Source organism: Sprattus sprattus (assembly GCF_963457725.1).
Source record: "Sprattus sprattus genome assembly, chromosome: 17".
NCBI classification, from domain to species: domain Eukaryota; kingdom Metazoa; phylum Chordata; class Actinopteri; order Clupeiformes; family Clupeidae; genus Sprattus; species Sprattus sprattus.
The window spans coordinates 14,558,760-14,579,853 of record NC_137915.1 but is presented as its reverse complement, the minus strand read 5'-3'; the positions used below and the strand labels follow the sequence as shown (position 1 = coordinate 14,579,853).

The window sequence follows — 21,094 nt, the reverse complement described above, 5'->3', positions numbered from 1 at the left end:
ACAGCGAAACAAGACAGACGGAGCCCACTAATGAGAACAGTGCCACACGAGGGGACACAAACACAAAAAAACACATCACATCATGTTTTTACCGATTTTAATGACAAATATCAAGTATTCAAGGTATTTGTAAACAAACCGTTCACAAATGATGTATTGGCTTCTGTTCCTGAGGAACACAAAGCAAGAGTTTCACCTTTTGAATACATCTGCTCATAATTAAATAAATACACAAAATATTGATAAAAATGAAAGAGGAGGAAAAGTAGTCTACAGTCTACCTGAAATAATCCATATGATTTGAGTCCGTGGCCCCACATCTTCTACTCACACGCCACGTACAGTAGGCCGACCGCACTAAAAGAGAGCAGAGCTGTGTCCACATCGCGAGAGAAGAGGTATGTAGCTGTTTGGTAGATGTCCAACTTCTCCTGTGTCATGAGCTGTCCAAACAAACATATCGACCCCACCGGCTCCAAACCACCTCCCCCCGCCCTTAAGATGATGACACCACCTCCACAGCATCCAAGCATTAAAAACGGCATTTTCTTGTCATTAATCCTGGAGGCAGGGTTGTCGATGTTTCCAAAAATGTTTGATGTGTACAGAACAGTAAGGGCTTGCAGGTGTCTAGCCAATTTGAATTCTAAGAACAGATTTGGATGCAGTTCCTGATTACAAAAATCACCTGCATGTCAAGGCAACCCTCCCTCCCCGAAATTATTTTCAACACGTCTTGCATTATAGATAGGCTACTGTAGGTAATTCAGGCACAGAAACGTCAATATACTGTTTCCAGTCAGATTTACTTTTGTTTAGCATTTTTGTTGTCTATAATTCATTAAAATCCGTTAAATAGATATCTAGCTAGATGAGTTCTACAGTAATATGTTTCAGACTTCACTGAAAATATTTACATTGCTATGGCATTAGGAAACATGGATTTAAATACAAATCTTGTTAAAAGCACTAGGTACAGTGTGGCTGAATACACTGTTTGTCCAAACACAATTGTCACATATAATATTAAACTTTTTTGCTTTGCTTATTTTTGGGTGATCTGGACACAAATGGCTCAGAAGTTTTATATAGTCTCGCCTCAAAATCTGCTCTCCAAGAATGGCCAAGTATATTTCACATTTAAAGATCACTTTCCACACTTGTAAATCGTAGTTCTCTCCTATGACTAAACCTGTCCCAAGTATTAGAACAGCAACGATATTAATGTCTCATGTCTAGAGATGTCTATTTAATCAGAATAAAACATGTTTTTTGCCAGATGCCTCTTGTCCATGTCACCTTTGGTCAGTGGGGGGTGCTAGAACACCTTGAAAGTAGAGTACCATCCAAATTACAGCCATTATTTACACAACATGTGCATTTTTTGTTTAAAACATTTCTGTATATATTGATATTTTTTGGGCATCACTGAATGCATGCTTATTGCACTGGTTTAAATGTAGAATGCACTAATATGCAACTCCTACAGACACTGATGATGTTTTTAAGAGTACTAAAGCCTAACACACTGCTGAGCCAACTGATGCAGTTGCGGATTATAACATCAGTTTGACTTTTTCAGTAGTTTGCCCTGACAATCTGAATATACTGTTAATACAGAGGCCATATCCCCCACCCCCATACAAAATAAACATGAGGAGAAAACATCTAGCGTTTTCCTTTTCAAATTGAACAAATCTAACTCCCTTCAGTCTAATTAGCAGTTAATGCACTTAACATTCCCACATGTTGAATCTCATCACTCACGTTTGCTTTCAGAGAGAAGCAGTGGCACTGTTCTGTTCATGAGGGCACTCGTGCTGGCGCTGTTTCAGCTTGTCATCGGTTTCAATGACACGTTTGCCAAACAACAGTCATATTTTTTTCCTCCTTGAGCAGGAAGTCTTCAGAGCCCGGTGTGTTGAATGTTCGCGGGTAGACTCTGTTGTGGCTGAGTGGTAGCCTGTGGGCATTGGCTAGTGCAGGACCACAGCACGTGTTGCACTCCCAGCTCTTAGACTGGGGCTAAGGACCCTTTAGGCTCCCTCCAATGCAACAACACCCGCAAACAGAGAACTGTCAATGCATCACACAGTACTTAGTATGAATAATGTCAAGTGTGTGTGTGTGTGTGTGTGTGTGTGTGTGTGAGAGAGAAAGAGAGAGGTCCTCTTCAGAGCTCGTAGTTACTCAAGACACCGAGGATGGTGATGGTTGAGGTGACACTGACAGAGTAAGGTTCTTGGAGAAGGCTGACTGCTGCTGCTGTCGGGCACACACACGTCTGAGCTGCTGCTGTCGGCCACACACACACGTCTGAGCTGCTACTGCTGCTGTCGGGCACACACACGTCTGAGATGCTGCGCAGCGTTGAGGCACTGTTTGGAGTGGGGGGTGGCTGAACAGGGACTCTGTCTGGAAATCTCTTACCCCAGTCACAAACACCGATGAGCACACAAGTCCTATGTTGTGATCCACATGAATCACATCTCGTCCATCCCCCGTAACATTCAACATGAGAAAACGATGTTTGCCTCGTCGTAAAGCAGTCCCTCCAGGATCTTGCAAGGGTTTGTTGTGATTCCGGTGGCCAAGAGTGACTGAATTTGCTGCTGAAATTCTCAATAAATTGCAGTTAAAATTATGATGATTAATGGTTAATTAAATTGATCACAAATGAAGCAGACATTCCTTTAAATCATTTTTTGCTGAAATATTGAGGTAATAATGCGGCAATTGCAATTACGGGAAATCTTTGAATTTGGTTGGATTTGTGAAAACGCACAATTGCAAAATCCTGGAAGGGGCCGGTAAATTGTAGTTAAAATGTGAATTTGTGGACAGTATAGCTATGTTTAGCACAAGACTGGAGGATACAGTAGCTTGCATAGTACAGGTTTCAATGTTGTGCTTCAATTGCAGCTTTTTGATAAGAGATGACGTACAGTACAAGATGGAACGCAGACGAGTGTCCCCTTCCCCTCAACTTAGCACCTTGTGATGTTTTGAAATACACATTTGACTGCAAAAAAAACAAGATTCTCTGACGTTAGCTTGGTGTTCTTGCTCCTGGTGGCTACGAGCGCCAGATGATATGCACTGGGGAAAAAAGGAGCCAGGAACAGTTTTCAGCACTGGCATAACAGGCTCTGCCCAGACTGCTTAGAAGGTCAGGGGAGGTTGTGTGTTTGACTGCCTGTCTATCTGTCCGTCCATGTGTGTGTGTGTGTGTCTATCAGTCAGTCGGTGTTTGGCGGCCATGGTTGGAAGAGAAGAGCGCGACAGGAAGGCACATGGCAGATGACGGTAGAGGGCTGTGTGTGTCTGCCTACGAGTGTGTGTTTGCCGGCGAGTGTGTGTTTGCCTGCGAGTGTGTGTTTGGGTGTCTTGAGGTGAAAAAAGGTGGGACCTGCACCTCAGATTTGCGCGGCAACCTCCTGCAGCGAGCGGTTGGGCGGGGTTATTGCTTTTAGCGCGTTACCAGGGCAACTGTGGCTGTTGTGATGCCCGTGGCCTAGCCCCAGGCCCAAAAGCTGCCCGGTCATTGGGTGCTGATGATGAAGGTGATGAAGATGAGGATGTTGGTGAGCTGAGCCGTGCGCTGCGTCTCCAGACTCAGGCCGCGGGGTGAAAACGGGGCAAGAGCGGGTGCGGGCGTGGCTCTTGTGCCCGCCGACGTGGCAGATCATGTCGCTGACGGTGCCCAGCGGGGGAAGAGATTGGCGCCAGCGCTCCTGACGCTCCTCCTTGTACTTGATGGAGTACCAGGTGAGGAAGATGAAGATGAAGCCCACGAACTTGAGGCTGGCCGCCAGGCCGAAGTAGACGAAGCGGAAGGAGGTGACGTCGTACTCCCAGCACGAGCCGTGAACGCCACAGTCCTGCTGCCACAGCATGCATGTGGTGTCGATCACTGCACCAAAATAGATGGGAGTGGGGATGTAGGCTGCAGGAGGGAGGGAGAGAGAAAGAGGGAGAAAAGAGAGAGGGAGAGAGTGAGAGGTAAGCAAGAGGACAAAATAAGAAGAGGAAAAAAAGTGGGGAGGGAAGGAAAGTGAGAGGAAGTGAGGTATGTGATGTGATGAAAACAGAAAATGAGGAAGAGAAAGAGAAAGAGGGAGGAATGAGGAAAGAGGGACAGAAAGAGAAAAATGACAAGTCCTGCTTTAGTTCAAATCTGACCATATAATGAACTATCAGCAAATGTGTTCACTATGTGAATTTCGCTATAACGTCAAACACTGGTTTATTTCTCATCATTTCTCCTCTGGAGTGAGAGCGAGCTACAGCCTGCAGCCCTTTCTGCATTGTTGAGCATTTATTCCCAACCTTAGTAGGAGTTGGGTCTTAGTGAGAGTGTGTAATACAACACAGTGACCACAAGATGGGGCCATTTCTAATTTAAAACATCAATTGTGTAAGAAGTGCTGCTTGTCCTGTGCATGACTGCTCCATACATACTGCATATATTTGCATGTACTCAGAGGCCTGTTCATACACACACACACAGTGTAATGACAGGTTGCGTGAGACAAGTTATGGCAGATATTTGACCCCACAACCGCATGTTAGCAGGGTCGTTAGCAGGGTCATTATCATGTTGGGACAGAGCAGAACCCCAAAGGCATTCTAAAGCCTGGTCTCAACAGAAACCCTTATGCACCCTCAGGAGAATCTAGTATATATACACACAAACACACACACACACACACACACACACACACACACACACACACACACACACACACACACACACACACACAGACACACAGACACACAGACACACACACACACACACACACACACACACACACACACACACACACACACACACACACACACGATTTATGTGCTGGGGAAGCCGCCTGCTTGACTTACCCAGAGTCCTCAGCAGCACAAACTGCATCCCCAGGGCAAAGGGCCTCTCCTGTTCCTCCACAGACCTGCAGCACAGACAGAAAGACAGACAGACAGACAGACGTCAAGTGAGCACTATTTATCCATTCTTACAATGCAGATGATATACAATGCAGATGATATCAGCAAAGTGTTCAAATAACTCTGCAGGGAAGATATATATAAACATATCCTGCGGCAACAATAGATATATCCTGTTCATACAGTGTGTCACAAGACAGGAACAATGTTCAGGAAAACAATTAAAATAACCCTGCTGTATTCGTATACGGTTTCTACATAGGAATATATAGTAAGTCAATCCTTCCGACGCTTTTCTCCATATACATAACAAGCAGTTAACACCAAGCTCTTATGCTTTGTATACAGTATAAGCCTATTGCCTTCACATAAATTAACTATCTATAATAGATTATAACAAATAGGTTTGAAATCATTTCTTAGTTTATAACAAAATGAATATTAAACATATTTCTTTTAGTTTTAATGAACTCAAGCCACAGAGACTAAATAATAAGGATATATATAAATACATAAATAACTATAGTAAAACATAAATAACTATAGTAATAATAATAATAATATCTGCTATGAATTATAGTTTAGAGCAGAACCCTTTAAAGCATTTTACTGTCGTCTACATCAGCTCAAACATACCTGAGGGTGACTATAATGGCCGAGGGCTGTGCACAGGCCGTGATGAGGGTCACGATGAAGAGGAAGATGAGGAAGGGGATGAGCGTGTTGCAGGTGCGGTCGCACTTCCCCGACAGGGCGAAGCCGTTCTCGTTCAGGTAGGTCTTGACGATGACCAGCTGCAGCTGGTTGCCCTGGCCGCCGGAGGAGGGAGTGATGACCTGCCGGCTCTGAACACACGCACAGTCTGTGTAGTTACGGATCTGAGGATGCAGAGAGAGAGAGAGAGAGAACACACAGACACACATACAGAGAAAGAGTGAGAGAGAGAGAGAGTGAGAGAGAAATATAAGCATGACAGGTTTTGAGTATTACTGCACAGTTGAATGAACTTAAAATTGGTTTGTCTTAGACAGTAGTGGACAACTTTGCTTTACTGCAGTGCAGCAGAAACCTTCCAGGTCCGCTGGAACCGAAGGCAAACACAAGCTCTCTCAAGATTGGAAATACTTCAAACAATTCCTCATGCGACAGTTCCCAACACTTTATTGCTGGAAAACCTTACAAAGTTATCCAAAAGCAACAAACGAGGCCTCTAAAACGATCAAACACTGTTTTTGCTATCTGGAAAGGAATGTGCAAAGGGTCACACCCCAGTCATTGAAAAAACACTCTTTTTTTCCCCCTCCCTTATCTAGTTTCTGCTGCAGATTACAAGCATTTCCTCAGCAGTCTTTGTGAGTTTCCTGATCTGATGGGTTTGGAGGGTAAAAGCCAAGCTTTTCCTGCATTTCATTCAAGTCATATTAATGGTGGATATAAGATCCCCGGACAGGGCAGGTCACACAATAGGCTACGAGGGGATTATCTGTGCAATCTCCGACCACGGAGTAGCAACACGGGCATTGTGTGCGGGGGACCTCAGAGGAACCCGCCGCTGTCAGTCAAAGCGCCTGGCAGACTGGAGCACTCTGAACGGAACGGAACAGAGCGGAACCGAGAGTGCGCTGAATTGGAAACGTTCTAATATGCGGTACATTTTCCACCAGCGGGCGGGATGGCTTGTCTTTAAAGCGGTTTTCAGTGGGTGTGATGCATGCCTGCACAGCCAGGGCCACCACAGGAGACAGGTTCGCTCACACAATACAGCACAATGGCCGCTGCTGCACCATGTATAGAGGGCAAAGGTAGTAGATAATCGGGTTATTCTTGGTATAAGTCAGAGCGTGGAAATACAAGCCAATTTCTCAGTACAGACGTTCAACTGCAACACACAATGGCAAGCAGATAGAAGGATAGCATGAGATAATTCCCTTAGTCCTTCATCACATAGCCAATCAAATGTAACTTGGGCCATTTGTTTGTCAGTTACAGGGACATACAACTTCTTCAGTTGAAAGCAGGCCAGTCCCCCCCCCCCATTTACCACTAACTGGTCAGTGTGAAAACCTTCAGTAGCAAAGCAGCGCTCTCCAGCCAGAAAGATGATCCTGCAGAGCACTGCAGTGTTAGTTTCTAATGTAACCTCAAATGACCTCATGGTCCCTGCACCCAAACCATGAGCCCATCCCTTCCTGGTGCCACCCTCCTGTGACCACAGCCTGCCCAGGAGGACGTGTGGAGGGTGGTAGGTGGGGATAGTTGGCACGGTCAGTAACACTTTACTTTAATCCTGCTTCATAAGACTGCTAAAACCATCTCATAAATGTAATGGCAGAGGTCATACACATGGCAGCTGATGTCTAATGATCCGACAATGTCACGTTACCGTTTATTGTCATGATAGCTCGCCAAATTATATATGCCATAACGGCTAACTCACATGTAGGGGTGTTGAGAAGAACCTGGGTTATGTAAGTCTATGTTAAACTGGATTCAGGTAAAATACTACTGGTTATATTTGTCTTAGTTAGTAGTAGTCTATGTTAAGATGGGTTCAAGTAAAGTGCTCCTGCATGATTAGAAGAGGAGCAGAAGAGAGCTTTACCCCAGTGCTGTCGTTGGCCAGGGTATTGCAGCCAGCCAGGCAGGGGTTGAAGTAGGTGATGCCGTCTGAGCCACACACTGGGGCGTACTCGTGGATCTTACAGCCGCAGTTCACGTTACAGCTGCCCGTCAGGTTTCTGTGCGTCATGGTGAGTGTCGGCCTAAAGCGCAAAGAGACAGAGAGAGAGGTGGAGAGAGGGAGAGGAGGAGAGAGGGAGGTGAAGAACAGGAAAGAGAAATAGTGTCAAATGCATTACATTTATAGTGCGTCCAGAAAGTATTCAGACCACTTCATTTTCACATTTTGTTATGCTGCAGCCTTCTGCTACAATCATTTAAAAAAAAAAATGTCCTCATCGATCTACACTCAATACCCCATAATGACAAAGCAAAAACAGGAAAAAAAATCTACCATCGACATAAGTATTCAGAACCGTTGCTATGACACCTCAGCTCAGACACCTCCCCTTTCTCTTGATCATTCTCTTGAGATGTTTCTACACCTTGACTGGAGTCCACCTGTGGTCAATTTAATGGATTGGTTATGATTTGGAAAGGTACACACCCATCTATATAAGGTCTCACAGCTGACTATGCATATCAGAACAAAAACCAAGCCATGAGGTTGAAGGCACTGCCTGCAGAGCTCAGAGACAGGGTTGTTTCATGGCACAGATACGCTGCATTGAAGGTTCCCAAGAGGACAGTGGCCTATATAATTCTTCTAGGGTTGGAAGAAGTTTGAAACAACCACACAATCCAGTTGTTCTACCGGGTGACCCACAGGAATATATAATCCACTAGGGAGGAAGAAAGGGAGACACAGAACGGAAAGACGGAAGAGAAGGAGAGAGTAGAGGTAGGGAGGGTGACAGAGAGGGACAGGAGGACAGAGAGAAAGACACCCTGAATAAACAGTGGTGGAGAATGTGTGGGAACCAGGGGGAGTTAAAGCCCTGCCCCTCTGTCCTGCAAACATCATGCAGTCAACTGTGCCTCCTGCTGACTCAGCACCGACCACCGGCTCAAGCAGACAGACAACCAACCGGGCCGCACCGGCCCGTCCACACATAGACTGAACCCATTCACACCGGCCACCGCCGTCCCACACCGAGACTGAGACTGAATATCTGTGTGTGCATATCTGTGTGTGTGTGTGTGTGTGTGCACGCGCATTTCTGTGTGTGTGTGTGTGGGTCTCAGTGAGAGTGTCAGTGAAAGCTCAAGTGCATACCCATGAAAGAGCAATGTGTAGGAATTGTGCTATATAAATGAACTTGCCTCGCCTTACTTTGCCAGCAAGGGGTCACTATAAGGAGCTAGAATAGACCAAGTCAAGCCTTGCTTTAAAATCAGCTGGGTGGGCCCCCACACACACACAACCCCCCCCCACACACACACACACACACACACACCTACCCTGAGAAGCCCAATTATAAGATAATGATTTGTGAGTAGGTCTAAATGAACACAGGGACCTGTCACTGTCTCCATCTGGCATTGGGTTCAGTCTGGGCTGTTTAATCTGCCACTACATCTCTCCCCGTGACATTTCAGAATCAGGCTAATTAGACGCGAGCCTCGTCCTCTGACTCAGTTTGGCCTCGTCTTCTGGACGCATCTTTATTATTAATTGATTCCTCTCATCACAAGCTCGTTAAAGTTGTCTGTCAAGCTGTTGTCTTAAGAGTGGCTTCTGCCCGTCACGACACACAACATGCGGCACAACACCATCATTTTGCTGAGAGGAGTAATTATTTAAGAAAATCTCATTAATAAATCAACTTCATGGTTATCACCGGTTTTGATCGCACCAAATGTTGCACAAGGCAACATAAGCGTAGCCGTCTGCGTCAGCCCCTGAAATAGACTTCTCCTCCTGTTCAAGTGGGCTTTTCTCCCATCCCACTGGACTGTCTTCCGTCTGGCTACAAGCCTGTGCCCAGTCTAAATAAGCTTTGCCCCCGGGGCAGGTTCTGGCACCTTGAGAAATGGGGCCGACACGACTTGGGAATGCAAGGGTTAGGGCTAAGAGGCTAAGCCGCGCTGCTCTGTGAAGCAGTGGACCACAGTGCATTACAGTGCACCAGGGTCACTGTTAACATTCCACAAATGTGTTCGAACGCCAACCAGCCCTTTCCCAATACCGCACCAACCCACCCCCAACCCCCCCCTCTCTTTGGCACTTTCATGAGCGGCCTCTCTCAGCTTCCTGTCATGTCCTGGACAAACACCCCCACTCCACATGGGCAGCGACTCACTGGGGCTCCAGTCAGCTCAGTCGACCCGCCTCAATGGCTGCCTTGTGATGGTGGGGGGGTTGCCATCTCCAGGGCTCTAAAGCACTGAATGGCCCTCACTGAGCTTACACACCCATAGGACAGGCCAAGAACAGGCTGCACATCTATGGGGTATTCACACACATTTGGCCAGAGAACACGGCGGCTGTGTGTCAGCGTGTGATTCAAATCCCACCAACAGAGCGGCCACAGTTCTGCCCCGATGGTGGTGTAGCAAATACGCCAGATATGTGCACGAACATGAAACGGCACATTACTGCTAAATGAGCACACAGATGAGGAGTAGGTGGACAGCCAAACAGACATGCAGGGTGAGAGGATTGGTTTGTAAAGGTTAACAGATAGGTGGACAGCAAGGCAGACAAATCAATCCATACGGTAGGTATACCAAGATAAACACAGACAAAGAAGCAGACATACTGGCAGACAGGCACAGACTGACAGATGGATGGATAAAGAGAGAGAGAGAGAGAGAGAGAGAGAGAGAGAGAGAGATGGGCAGACAGTCAGTCAATTGGAAAAACCAACAGATAGACTGTCAGACAGATGGACAGAGATTACTGCAACGCTTTGGCAGTACAGGGCTGTGAGTATAGCATCCAGACAGACAGACATAGCAGGCAGACACAGTAAGACCAAGTAGGCAGATGGGCAGACATACAGACAGACAGACAGACTGGAAAAAGACAGACAGGAAGACATAGTAGGCAGACAGACAGACAGACAGGGAAGAGACAGACAGCCAGCCAGACAGACAGACAGACAGACAGACAGGGAAGAGACAGACAGCCATACAGACAGGTAGGCCCGTACCCTGTGGTGTAGGGGATGTTGATGCCGCCCAGGTTGATGCTCTCACAGCCCACGATGAAGAGGGTGGAGAAGCAGAGCAGCGAGACCCCGCTGCAGATCATGGCCAGCTTGGCCGACTCCCGTGCCCCCAACTTCAGCTTCTTAATGATGTAGCCGCCCAGCACGATGCCCACCCCTGCACTGGGCACGATGATCACACCTACAGACAGGTAGACAGGGAGAGAGACAGAGGTATTCAGTAATATCAGTGTACTAGGCTCAATTATGGTGTCTGAAGTTAGGTAGAGAGACAGACAATTATTGAGTAATAGTGTACAAGGCTCAATGATGGTGTCTGCAGTGGAGTAGAGAGACAGAGAGACAGGTATGTTTTACAGCTCTGTTTAACATACATGTATTGAAAGTGAACTTCTTCCTCTACTAAATAAATGACTTACTTTGACTGTGCTGCATACAAACACCCATGCCCGTGTGAATCATATCCATTTGATTTTCAATAGAAAGAGTGAGATTGCACGTACACATTTGCATGTGTGTGTGTGTGAGTGAGTAAGGGAGAGAGTGTGTGTGTGCATATTTTTGTGTGTAAGGCACACAAACACACATACAGAGAGGAGAGAGAGAGAGAGAGAGAGAGAGAGAGAAAGAGACAGAGAGAGGCATAGACAGGGACAGATATTCGGTATTATATAGAATGACAGTGATAGAGTGAGAGGGAGAAAGAGATGGAAAGAAAGAGAGAAGACGATGACAGCCCTACAGTGTTGCCGTGCCGGATGTGTCTACACGATGGCAGCACCCATTACACTCTGCTTACTCATACATCACCATCAGCCCCCCAAGCAGGAACACTCTCCACTAGTCTACACACCAGTCTACTCTACACTAGTCTACACACCAGTCTACTCTTCACTAGTCTACACACCAGTCTACTCTACACTAGTTTACACACCAGTCTACAGTCTACACTAGTCTACACACCAGTCTACTCTACACTAGTCTACACACCAGTCTACTCTACACTAGTCTACACACCAGTCTACTCTACACTAGTCTACACACCAGTCTACTCTACACTAGTCTACACACCAGTCTACTCTACACTAGTCTACACACCAGTCTACTCTACACTAGTCTACACACCAGTCTACTCTACACTAGTCTACACACCAGTCTACTCTACACTAGTCTACACACCAGTCTACTCTACACTAGTCTACACACCAGTCTACTCTCCACTAGTCTACAAACCAGTCTACTCTACACTAGTTTACACACCAGTCTACAGTCTACACTAGTCTACACACCAGTCTACAGTCTACACTAGTCTACACACCAGTCTACTCTACACTAGTCTACACACAAGTCTACTCTTCACTAGTCTACACACCAGTCTACTCTACACTAGTCTACACACCAGTCTACTCTACACTAGTCTACACACCAGTCTACTCTACACTAGTCTACACACCGGTCTACTCTACACTAGTCTACACACCAGTCTACTCTACACTAGTCTAAACACCAGTCTACAGTCTCCACTAGTCTACACACCAGTCTTCTCTGCATAGTCTACACACCAGTCTACTCTACACTAGTCTACACACCAGTCTACAGTCTCCACTAGTCTACACACCAGTCTACTCTACACTAGTCTACACACCAGTCTACAGTCTCCACTAGTCTACACACCAGTCTTCTCTGCATAGTCTACACACCGGTCTACACTAAAGGCCAAAGGCTAAGCAGATCATGCCAACATTAGCTTTGCCGCTGCCCAGCCTCTCCAGGGTCTGAGGGCACATGAGTTGGAAGGACAGCCTGTGGAGGGGATTACTGGGGCTCTGGGCAACAGAGAGAGAGAGAGAGAGAGAGAGAGAGAGAGAGAGAGAGAGAGAGAGAGAGGGAGAGAGAGGGAGAAAGTGAAAGGGAGAGAGCTGGCACTGCCATGGTACTCTGGCATGGAGTGGCGGTAGCCTCAAACAGTGCCACACACGTGCTAGCCGCCCACTGCCGCAGTTCATTTCACATGATTTAAATGTCAACGCCGTGCCATGCTGCGCCGTGCAAATCCTCGGGACATTCACAATAAAAGAGGGAGGCGGAGTGTGTGCCAGCCAATCGGAGCTGTGCCCTAAAGGGGCCAGGACACAGAGCAGCCAATCAGAGTGAATGTCCTGAAGTGGTCGCACGCACGGCAGCCAATAGGAGCCCTGGTCTCTGACATTTTCTCATTTCCGAATGGTTCATTTCAAACCACAGACGGATGCTAGAGGCCATGACTGTCTCTAGTGACAGCCAGCAGAAAGTCAGTGCAATAGCATCGTATTACATCTTACAGCATGAGTTGGTCATTCAGCATTTAGCCCTTACAATAAGAGATAGCATGAGTATCACTGGGCACTTTACAGACTGGACCTAATGCTTTCCTGAAAGCTCAGACACACAACATTGCATTCCGGCTATGATGACAGATATCAATTGTATTTAATGAAACTGCAGATTTAATTAAATCTGTGTATACGTTGGCTGTTAGGTGGATCTCCTCCCAATGGGAATGAGCATAAGCATGAAGCACCAGACGGCCTGAAGCTTGTGATCATCTCTCCAAAATACATCTGTTTTCAGGGCGCTAAAACCTCCCTTAGCTTAGCTTAATTTGTCTGGATTAAAAGCCCATGTTTTCAGAGCCACGCTAGGTGGACTGTAGGAAAAACCAGGGGGAAAAAATGAATACTTTAACGATCCCCGGAAAGCTGTGAAAGCGCAACTACGCATCCTTGAGTTAAATTTAGACGTGCAAGTGCGTCAAAACACATCGCAAGAGGGGGTGAGAAGAAAGAGAGTTCCGTACTTGAGTCCTTCTTCTCTGCTTCTCAAAGAAAAGAAAGACTTGAGAAAGAGGGAGTGGGAGTAAGAGAAGGAGGGTGGAGGGAGAAGAAAGGCAGAGAGAAAAGAAGAGAGAGCAAGGGAGAGAGAGCAAGGGAAGGGAGAGCAAACATGTGCTAATGAAGTGAAGCAAGGGAAAGAGTGAAAACAGGAAAGACGGAGGAGTCGGCAGAAGGAAACTGTGAGGGCAGGGGAAAACAAATGGAGCGACACAGGAAACGGTGACAGCAGCAACCATGAAAAGGAGAAAGAGGGAGAGAGGAAAAGAAGGGGGGGGGGGGGGGGGCGCTACTGGAGGAGTTGCTAGAGGGGAGGTCGACGTGTTGTGTGTCCGAGTCACAGCGGGAGTGGAGCCACTCGTGCTCCACCCCATGACTCTCCCCAGCGTCCTGACGCTATTGGGGTTGGGGCCCTTTGGCCCAGAGCAAGGGCTGCTGGGACACTGAGGGGGTTGAGGGAGGAGAAAGGGAGGAAGGGGGACAGACAGGGAGCACGCACTGCAGCACGCTATGGGGTTAGGGTTAGGAGGCTGTGGGGGTAAGTAGGTGGTGGCAAAAGATGAGGGGAGCGGGGTGGCAGTGGTGGAGGGATGTCAGAAAGCTGGACGTCAATCACACAGCAATGACAACAAGCAGGCAACGCAGCCGTACCACACTGGCTGACGTCATGCAGACAGCTTGCCCATGCCAGAGGGACTGGCGCTGATAAGCATGGCTAGCTGGTAGTCGAGGGATTGAGGCAGGGAAGGGAGGGCGTCAACCAGACAGAATCACCATGCTACAAGGCACCGTGCCGCGCCGGGTCACGTCACGTCACATCTCATCACACAGATGGGCACTAATGAGCAGGGCTGACTGACAGCTAGTATTTCTCTCGATCTCTCATTCTCTCTCTTTCTCATTCTCTCTCTATCGCTCTCTCTTGCTCTCTCCATCTCTCATTCTCTCTCTTGCTCTCTCAATCTCAATCTCTCTCACTCTCTCTCTTGCTCTCACTCTCTCGTTCTCTTTTTCTCTGTCTCCTGCCATGTTTGTTGTTTTGGCTTCTTTGTTGTTTTTGGTGGCTCTGGCTTTGCTGTGTCTTCTTTGACATGCTATACTGTTTTATAAAATAATAACTGTGAATGAATTGAATGCCAGATTTCGTGTCCTTGTTAAGATCATTTTTCAGTGTCAAAGCCTTCAGGTTACTCACTCTCACTCTCTCTCCTTCTGTCTCTCCCTCTCTCCCCCCCCCCCCCCCCCCCCCCTCTCTCTCTCCACCATGAGTCAGAGCTTTTGAATACGTGCCTGATTTATAATTGGAATCGTTTTATTCATCTAAAATGAATATTGTCCATTCCAATGAACACAGTGTGTCACTACAGCCTGTTAGTTTAATATGAACTCCATAAAGCGCAGTGGGTTTCCTCTATGAGTTAGAAAAACACGTGTACACTTTCTAACGAACACGCTGATAGGTCTCTTTTATTAGTCATTGCTGAAATGTTGAAATGCACAGGGCTTACTGAACATGGCTCCTGCGCTCCATGGTTTAATGAAGAATGACAGAACAGGGTTCACTTTGACAACAACCTTTCCAAGGCCTCTTTACCAATTTGGTGGAAATGACTCAACAGGATGTAATCTATTAGAGTACGGGGCGAAGACGCTGACCATGGACTTCAACATCAATAAGAGACATCAATAAGCGACAGATGTCCTTGTGTGTGTCGCTGCACTTAAAACACACAGCCGTGCCTGAGTGTGTGCACGTACGTGTGTGTGTGTGTGTGAGTGGAGTAGTCGGTAACCATACAACCAAATTGCCTCTCTGATGGTATCCTGGCAACAGGGCCGAGGGAGCAGCCAGCCCTGCTGATTGGCACATGGTCAGTTAGATGCAGGAGTGCCGATCCTTCTTTACTGTGGTGGACTGTCCGTCTCAGTTTCTTCGCCATGTAATGGCGTGTGGGGGCAATCATGGTGTGTCGTGCATCATATGCCATGTTGAGACAGGATGCTAACATACTGAAGGGCAGAGAGTCCGCTTCAGTTAATCTCACAGGCCTGCCTGGCTCTCAGGGGACTCTCGGAGGGCAGCACTTACTGGCCAGCTCCGACTCCGACTCCGACTCCTGACTCCGACTATCAGTCCAGGAGTACGGCTGCCTCAGGAAGGATGGCGGCTGTCCCAGGAACATCAGAACTGCAGCAGATCAGAGTCAAGCTACTCGCTGGGAGCGCACTGATGTGGATCAGGGCACTGAACCGAGACCAGCTCCAGCTATCAGCCCGGGGGAAACGGGTGACATTAGGTTGAGGCAGGCCCCGATTTGTCCTGAATAAAACACCAGATCAAAGACCCAGCCGATCTAAAAGGAGCTGCTCATTGGAAGAGCACTCATGAGGGTTGGACAGGACATACAGTATACCTAACCGCCCTCAGCTCTGGCCATCAATCCACAAAGCGTGACGGGCTCCGGGTCCCGGCCCTGTCAGAACTGGAGCAGAACTGGTCCAGAGGGGGCTACTATTGGGCTGTGTGCTCACACGGATTAAAGGGGCCTGGCTCCACAGAGGACTGGTCTTCACACAGGCATAGAGGCTACAGTGGTGATAGAGAGATAGTTCTGTTCATACATGTCTGTGCAGCCCTCATCTCGTGTCTGAGAGCAAGATGTCCATCTAAAAAACAGAAGTGTCTTCCCTTTTTTTTTTTTTTTGGCATGCCGAAGAGGGCCTGTTTCTGTGTGTGTGTGTGTGTGTGTGTGTGTGTGTGTGTGTGTGTGTGTGTGTGTGTGTGTGTGGGTGTGTGTGTGTGTGTGTTGCTCTCAGCTGATGTGCGTATGACTAATTGGTGTCGAAATATGTGTGTGTGTGTGTGTGTGTGTGTGTGTGTGTGTGTGTGAGTGTGTGTGAGTGTGTGTGTGTGTGTGTGTGTGTGTGTGTGTGTGTAAGAAACAGATGGCAGCTACGGTGACATTTTTTTGGCGATGAGACGTCAGCAATATGAGAGCAGAAAAGGGGGAGTGTAGTGAAAGGGAAAGAACATAAAGAGAACAGAAAAGAGCAAGAGACAAACAAGACAGAACAAAATAGTAGGAGATAGAAGATAAGAGATACAAAACAAAAGATATTGGGAGAGAGACAAGGGGGATGGTAGAGAGAGACAGAAATGCAGAGATTTCATAAACAGACCGTTCCAGAGCCTCTCTGTCTCTTTGTGTATGTGTGTAGTGTGTGTGTGTGTGTGTGTGTGTGTGTGTGTGTCTGTGTGTCTGTGTGTATAGTGTATGTGTGTGTGTGTGTGTGTGTGTGTGTGTGTGTGTGTGTGTGTGTGTGTGTGTGTGTTCGTAGTGTGTGTGTATTTTACCATTTCTAGGAGTGTGTGTGTGTATGTGTGTGTGTGTGTGTGTGTTTGTGTGTGTGTGTGTGTTTGTGTGTGTGTGTGTGTGCGTGTGTGTGTGTTTGTAGTGTGTGTGTGTATCTTACCAGTGTAGATGCTGGCCGCCGAGGCAGGGATGCCAAACTGTGACTCAATGAACTTGGGGATGAAGGTGATGAAGGCTGTGACGATGGCACTCTCGGCCGTGTAGGACAGGCTGACGAACAGGAACGTCATGTTGCTCAGGATCCGCACAGCTGCCTTGGGTAGGTCTGCATGGCAACAACACACACACACAGACACACACACACACAGACACACACGCACACACACACACACACACACACACACACACACACACACACACACACACACACACACACAAGGAGCCCCATGTGAGTCGCCACAGTAGTGTGGCATCACAGCAGAGGGCGAGTATGCCCTCTGAGCAGACTGGACAAGAAATATCACACCAGGAGGTCACCCGGGCACTGCTTGGTTGCCAGGCCTGTCCATCACATTGCCCCAAATAGACAAATAAACAACATGCCGTCTGGGTGGCTTACAGTAGAGACATCGCAGAAATAGAGGATCGCATTTTGGCTGCGTTGGTTTTCCTCACACTTTGCACTTACTTCACAAAGTGCTACATGAGAACAGAAGATCCCCAGACATCAGTCCAGATATCAAGGCAAAGACTGTGGACATCTTCACTACCGACTACAAGTTACCTCCCACTTCTATTTTATTTATCAGAAAGCATGGTCTGTTCTCCTGTGATGAACAGTTCTTAAATGAAATGGTTCCGAAATGGTTAACAGTTTCTTAAATTAAATGGTTCTGAAATTGTTAACAGCTTTTAATTAAAATGGTTCTAAAATGGTGATCGACTATGTGTGCTTTCACCGGTTGACACGCAGGCTGTACTTACACTGTGTCTTCAAAGCGTGGCATCCTCAAACAGCTTTTCACACGTCACACTCAAACCTCACTGGGGCTTTGGGAATCAAGTTAAGGAATATTTTATCACCTTTCTTGCTGATTAAAAACCAACACATAGGGAGACTGCGTGCCATTGTTCAGGCGTACTAATCCCTCATAATCAGCCTTTAATTAGCTCCTGGACCTGAGACTTGTCACGTTACCATGGGGCCTCAGGGCAGAAGAAAAGTGGGAAATTGTCACAAAGTCTGGTGCGCAAAAAAAAGGAACAGGATTAAGTGCTTTGAGTGTTTCATTAGCCCGGGGTCTGAATTCCAAGCTGAGAAATCTCTAAAACACTGTGCTGCTGTTGTGTGCTAATCTTACTAGCCCAGACACGACCAACAGGGAAAATGGAACTAGGTTAAATAACATCGCTTGGCAATGGTCTTAGCTTTGGACGGTGAACAGGGCTCAATGGGGGTGCCCAGCTCTCATCACAGAGATCTGACTTCCTGCAGAGGAACCTAGGGCCTGATTTACTAACAGGATTGCGCCCATTTCTGGCGTAAAATAGCGGTCGTAAACATAAAACGGTATTTACTAATGGGCCGCAGCGCATATTAACGCCTGTGGGTGTGAACAGGGGAGGTAACTTGGAGGTGGGTGGTAACGTAGGCGTGAGGCGCAATTTACATGGGTGGAGACAAGGTAAGTGCGCCTAATGATGTCATGCGTGGTATTTACTAAACTGCCTGTGGAGCGCACGTCTCCAATTTGCAGGCTAATTCTCCGCCTCATAAAAGCACGTCTTAACCAAGCGCAATTTCATTGAGTCTGAAAACGTTGATATGGCAGCAGTGATAAGAGAAAGGCGAAGAAAGAAGACAGAGACAGCGCACAGAAATAATTTTTTCAACTCGCATAACACATTTTCAGTTAAATGAACCACAAATCATTAGACGGTACAGGTTAACCAGCCACGCAATACTTAAATTACTGAACCAGATCAGAGATGACATCTAACCCTCCAACCGGAGATCACATTCCATTCAATCAGTTGGTAAACATTGCAAATATTGGCACCGGATCATTTCAAACAGTTATAGTATCAGCAGTTGATATATCTCAGCCTTCACAAATATTCACACAGGTACTTGCTATGGCGCACTGGTCAATACATTTCCCCACTGCCACAGCCGAAATTTTAGACATCAAACAGGACTTTTTTTGAAATCGCAAACTTTCCGAACATAATATGAACCATTGATTGCACCCACGTCCATATATATTGTAGTGAACCCATGTCCCTTGTAGAAATTATTAATCTCGCCATGTACACATCTATATTGTTATAATAGACAGTTTATGCATTAATGCCACCAATAGCATATTCTTTATAATCGTGTTCTTTTAAACATCTTGCTGTAGGTGATGGCGGGCAGAACAACATTATAGCAGCGCACACATTGAATCAGGTTCAGTGATTGAGCGAACGTCAACCAATATATCAATCTCCACTTGCTGTAGCTTCATTTTCTCTTCCTAAATAAATACCACGGAAAATACGGAAAAACACCGTGCGTTAATGTGCGAACGCAGTTTAAGCAGCGGTCGCAATGTTAGTAAATCAGGCCCTATATAGGGCGGAGTTAACACAGATTGCCCAGCGCGATCTGGTTTGATAAATACCAACTAAAATGCGCTAAAACACCGTGCGTTAATTTGCGAACGCAGATTAAGAAGCGCTCGCATATTAGTAAATCAGGCCCCTAGTGTGGCACCTGGCATACTTTAACACATAGAGACATCTTATATATGAAATAGTGCGCCTGGACTATGTTGAATGGACCCAAATGGACCCAATTTAGCGGTGTTACATTTCTGCAAATTATTGAATTATATACACAATTAAATGACTACATTGATGTGTGCTTTCATGGCTTATAGTAGTTAGGTGTCTAGGTGACTAGCCATAGATAGGGTTTGGGCAAAGACTGAGCCATAGTGTGTTTGACTGAAGAGATGGTGCATGGTTGCGATAGTGAACCGCAGACTGCAGAGCATGCGCCAGCATGCATGGTGGCCCAGTGTTAATGTACGGACTGTGCGTGGCCAATGGATAAGACAGTTACTCGCTGGCTCTTACTCCAAACACAGGGACTTTGGGGCCCCCGGGTTCTCTCAAGTCTTATTCTGCTAATCGGGTAAAAGCGTAGACAGTCACCGTAGCCAATGCTAAGGACCTCTTAACCATGAGCATGACGCAATTAAATTGAGATCGTAACAATTAAAATGCTAATTGCTCCCCTCCATTTCAGAGGAAATTGTAATGTGAGTCTGCTAGGAAGGAATAGGCAGAGAGATGAGCGTGAAATGGCTCCAAATCATTTTTCACCTTTAAAAAGTAGGGAATAATGGATGAATAATGGAGGGAATCATAGGGCCAAAACGCAAAGTGGATAATGATCACCACCACAGCGTAACGTGGCCAATACAACAGTCATTCACTGAAAAGGGTGCAGTTAATGCAAGATGATGAACAGAGCAGTTTAAGTGAACATGCTGTAGAGTTGATCCTGCTGTGTGTTTACAGTCAGTGTTTGCATACAAGATTTCAAGTGCCATGTGACAGAACCCAACAACAGAAGGGAGAAAAGTCAGGCGTATGAGGCCATGTAGGGCCACACAACTGAGTAACACAATATATATATATATAGTTATATATGTATATATATATATATTTATACATATTAATATAGAAATTCAGACACTGGTTCCCACATTTGCTATGCACACAGAGGTGGCTGCAGTCTGACAGCATCATAGGCTGTTTAATTCATACAAACCATGTATTTTTTTAAAGACTAGACTTTGAACACACACACAAACACACAAACACACACACACACACACACACACACACACACACACACACACACACACACACACACACACACACTACTGCAGTGCAGTATGTAGTCAACATTATTCGACTATCTCTCTCCCTTAATTTAATCGGAGGCATCTCTTCACAGCCGTTGAGCATATATTCACTCTCATAGGAAGTATCTGTCTGAGTGTGTGTGTGTGTGTGAGAGAGACACAGAGTGTGTATGGGCGTGTGTGTGCCTTGGCTAGCTCAGCAACAGAGAGTAGTCTAATGAGTTGTGTAGGTGTTCTCCAGGGATCTCATTTAGACTAAAAGCAGACTTGCTGCCGCACAGAAGAATAATATGACTGCTATTAATCATCGGCTTTCCTTC

The 21,094-nt window shown here is 46.5% G+C and overlaps 1 protein-coding gene across 1 annotated transcript in view; it reads right to left on the bottom strand.

Moving 5' to 3' along the window:
* Positions 1 to 80: 80 nt before the first annotated feature.
* The window catches only part of slco5a1 (solute carrier organic anion transporter family member 5A1), a 54,523-nt gene continuing 33,509 nt past the window's right edge, over positions 81 to 21,094 (bottom strand). The window contains exons 5-10 of the mRNA XM_080854884.1: positions 17,015 to 17,179; positions 10,653 to 10,851; positions 7,541 to 7,700; positions 5,575 to 5,816; positions 4,879 to 4,943; positions 81 to 3,946 (exon numbers count right to left, since the gene is read on the bottom strand). Coding sequence (XP_080711010.1) covers positions 3,417 to 3,946; positions 4,879 to 4,943; positions 5,575 to 5,816; positions 7,541 to 7,700; positions 10,653 to 10,851; positions 17,015 to 17,179 — 1,361 coding nt within the window. The 3' untranslated portion in view covers positions 81 to 3,416. The remainder of the gene's footprint in view (positions 3,947 to 4,878; positions 4,944 to 5,574; positions 5,817 to 7,540; positions 7,701 to 10,652; positions 10,852 to 17,014; positions 17,180 to 21,094) is intronic.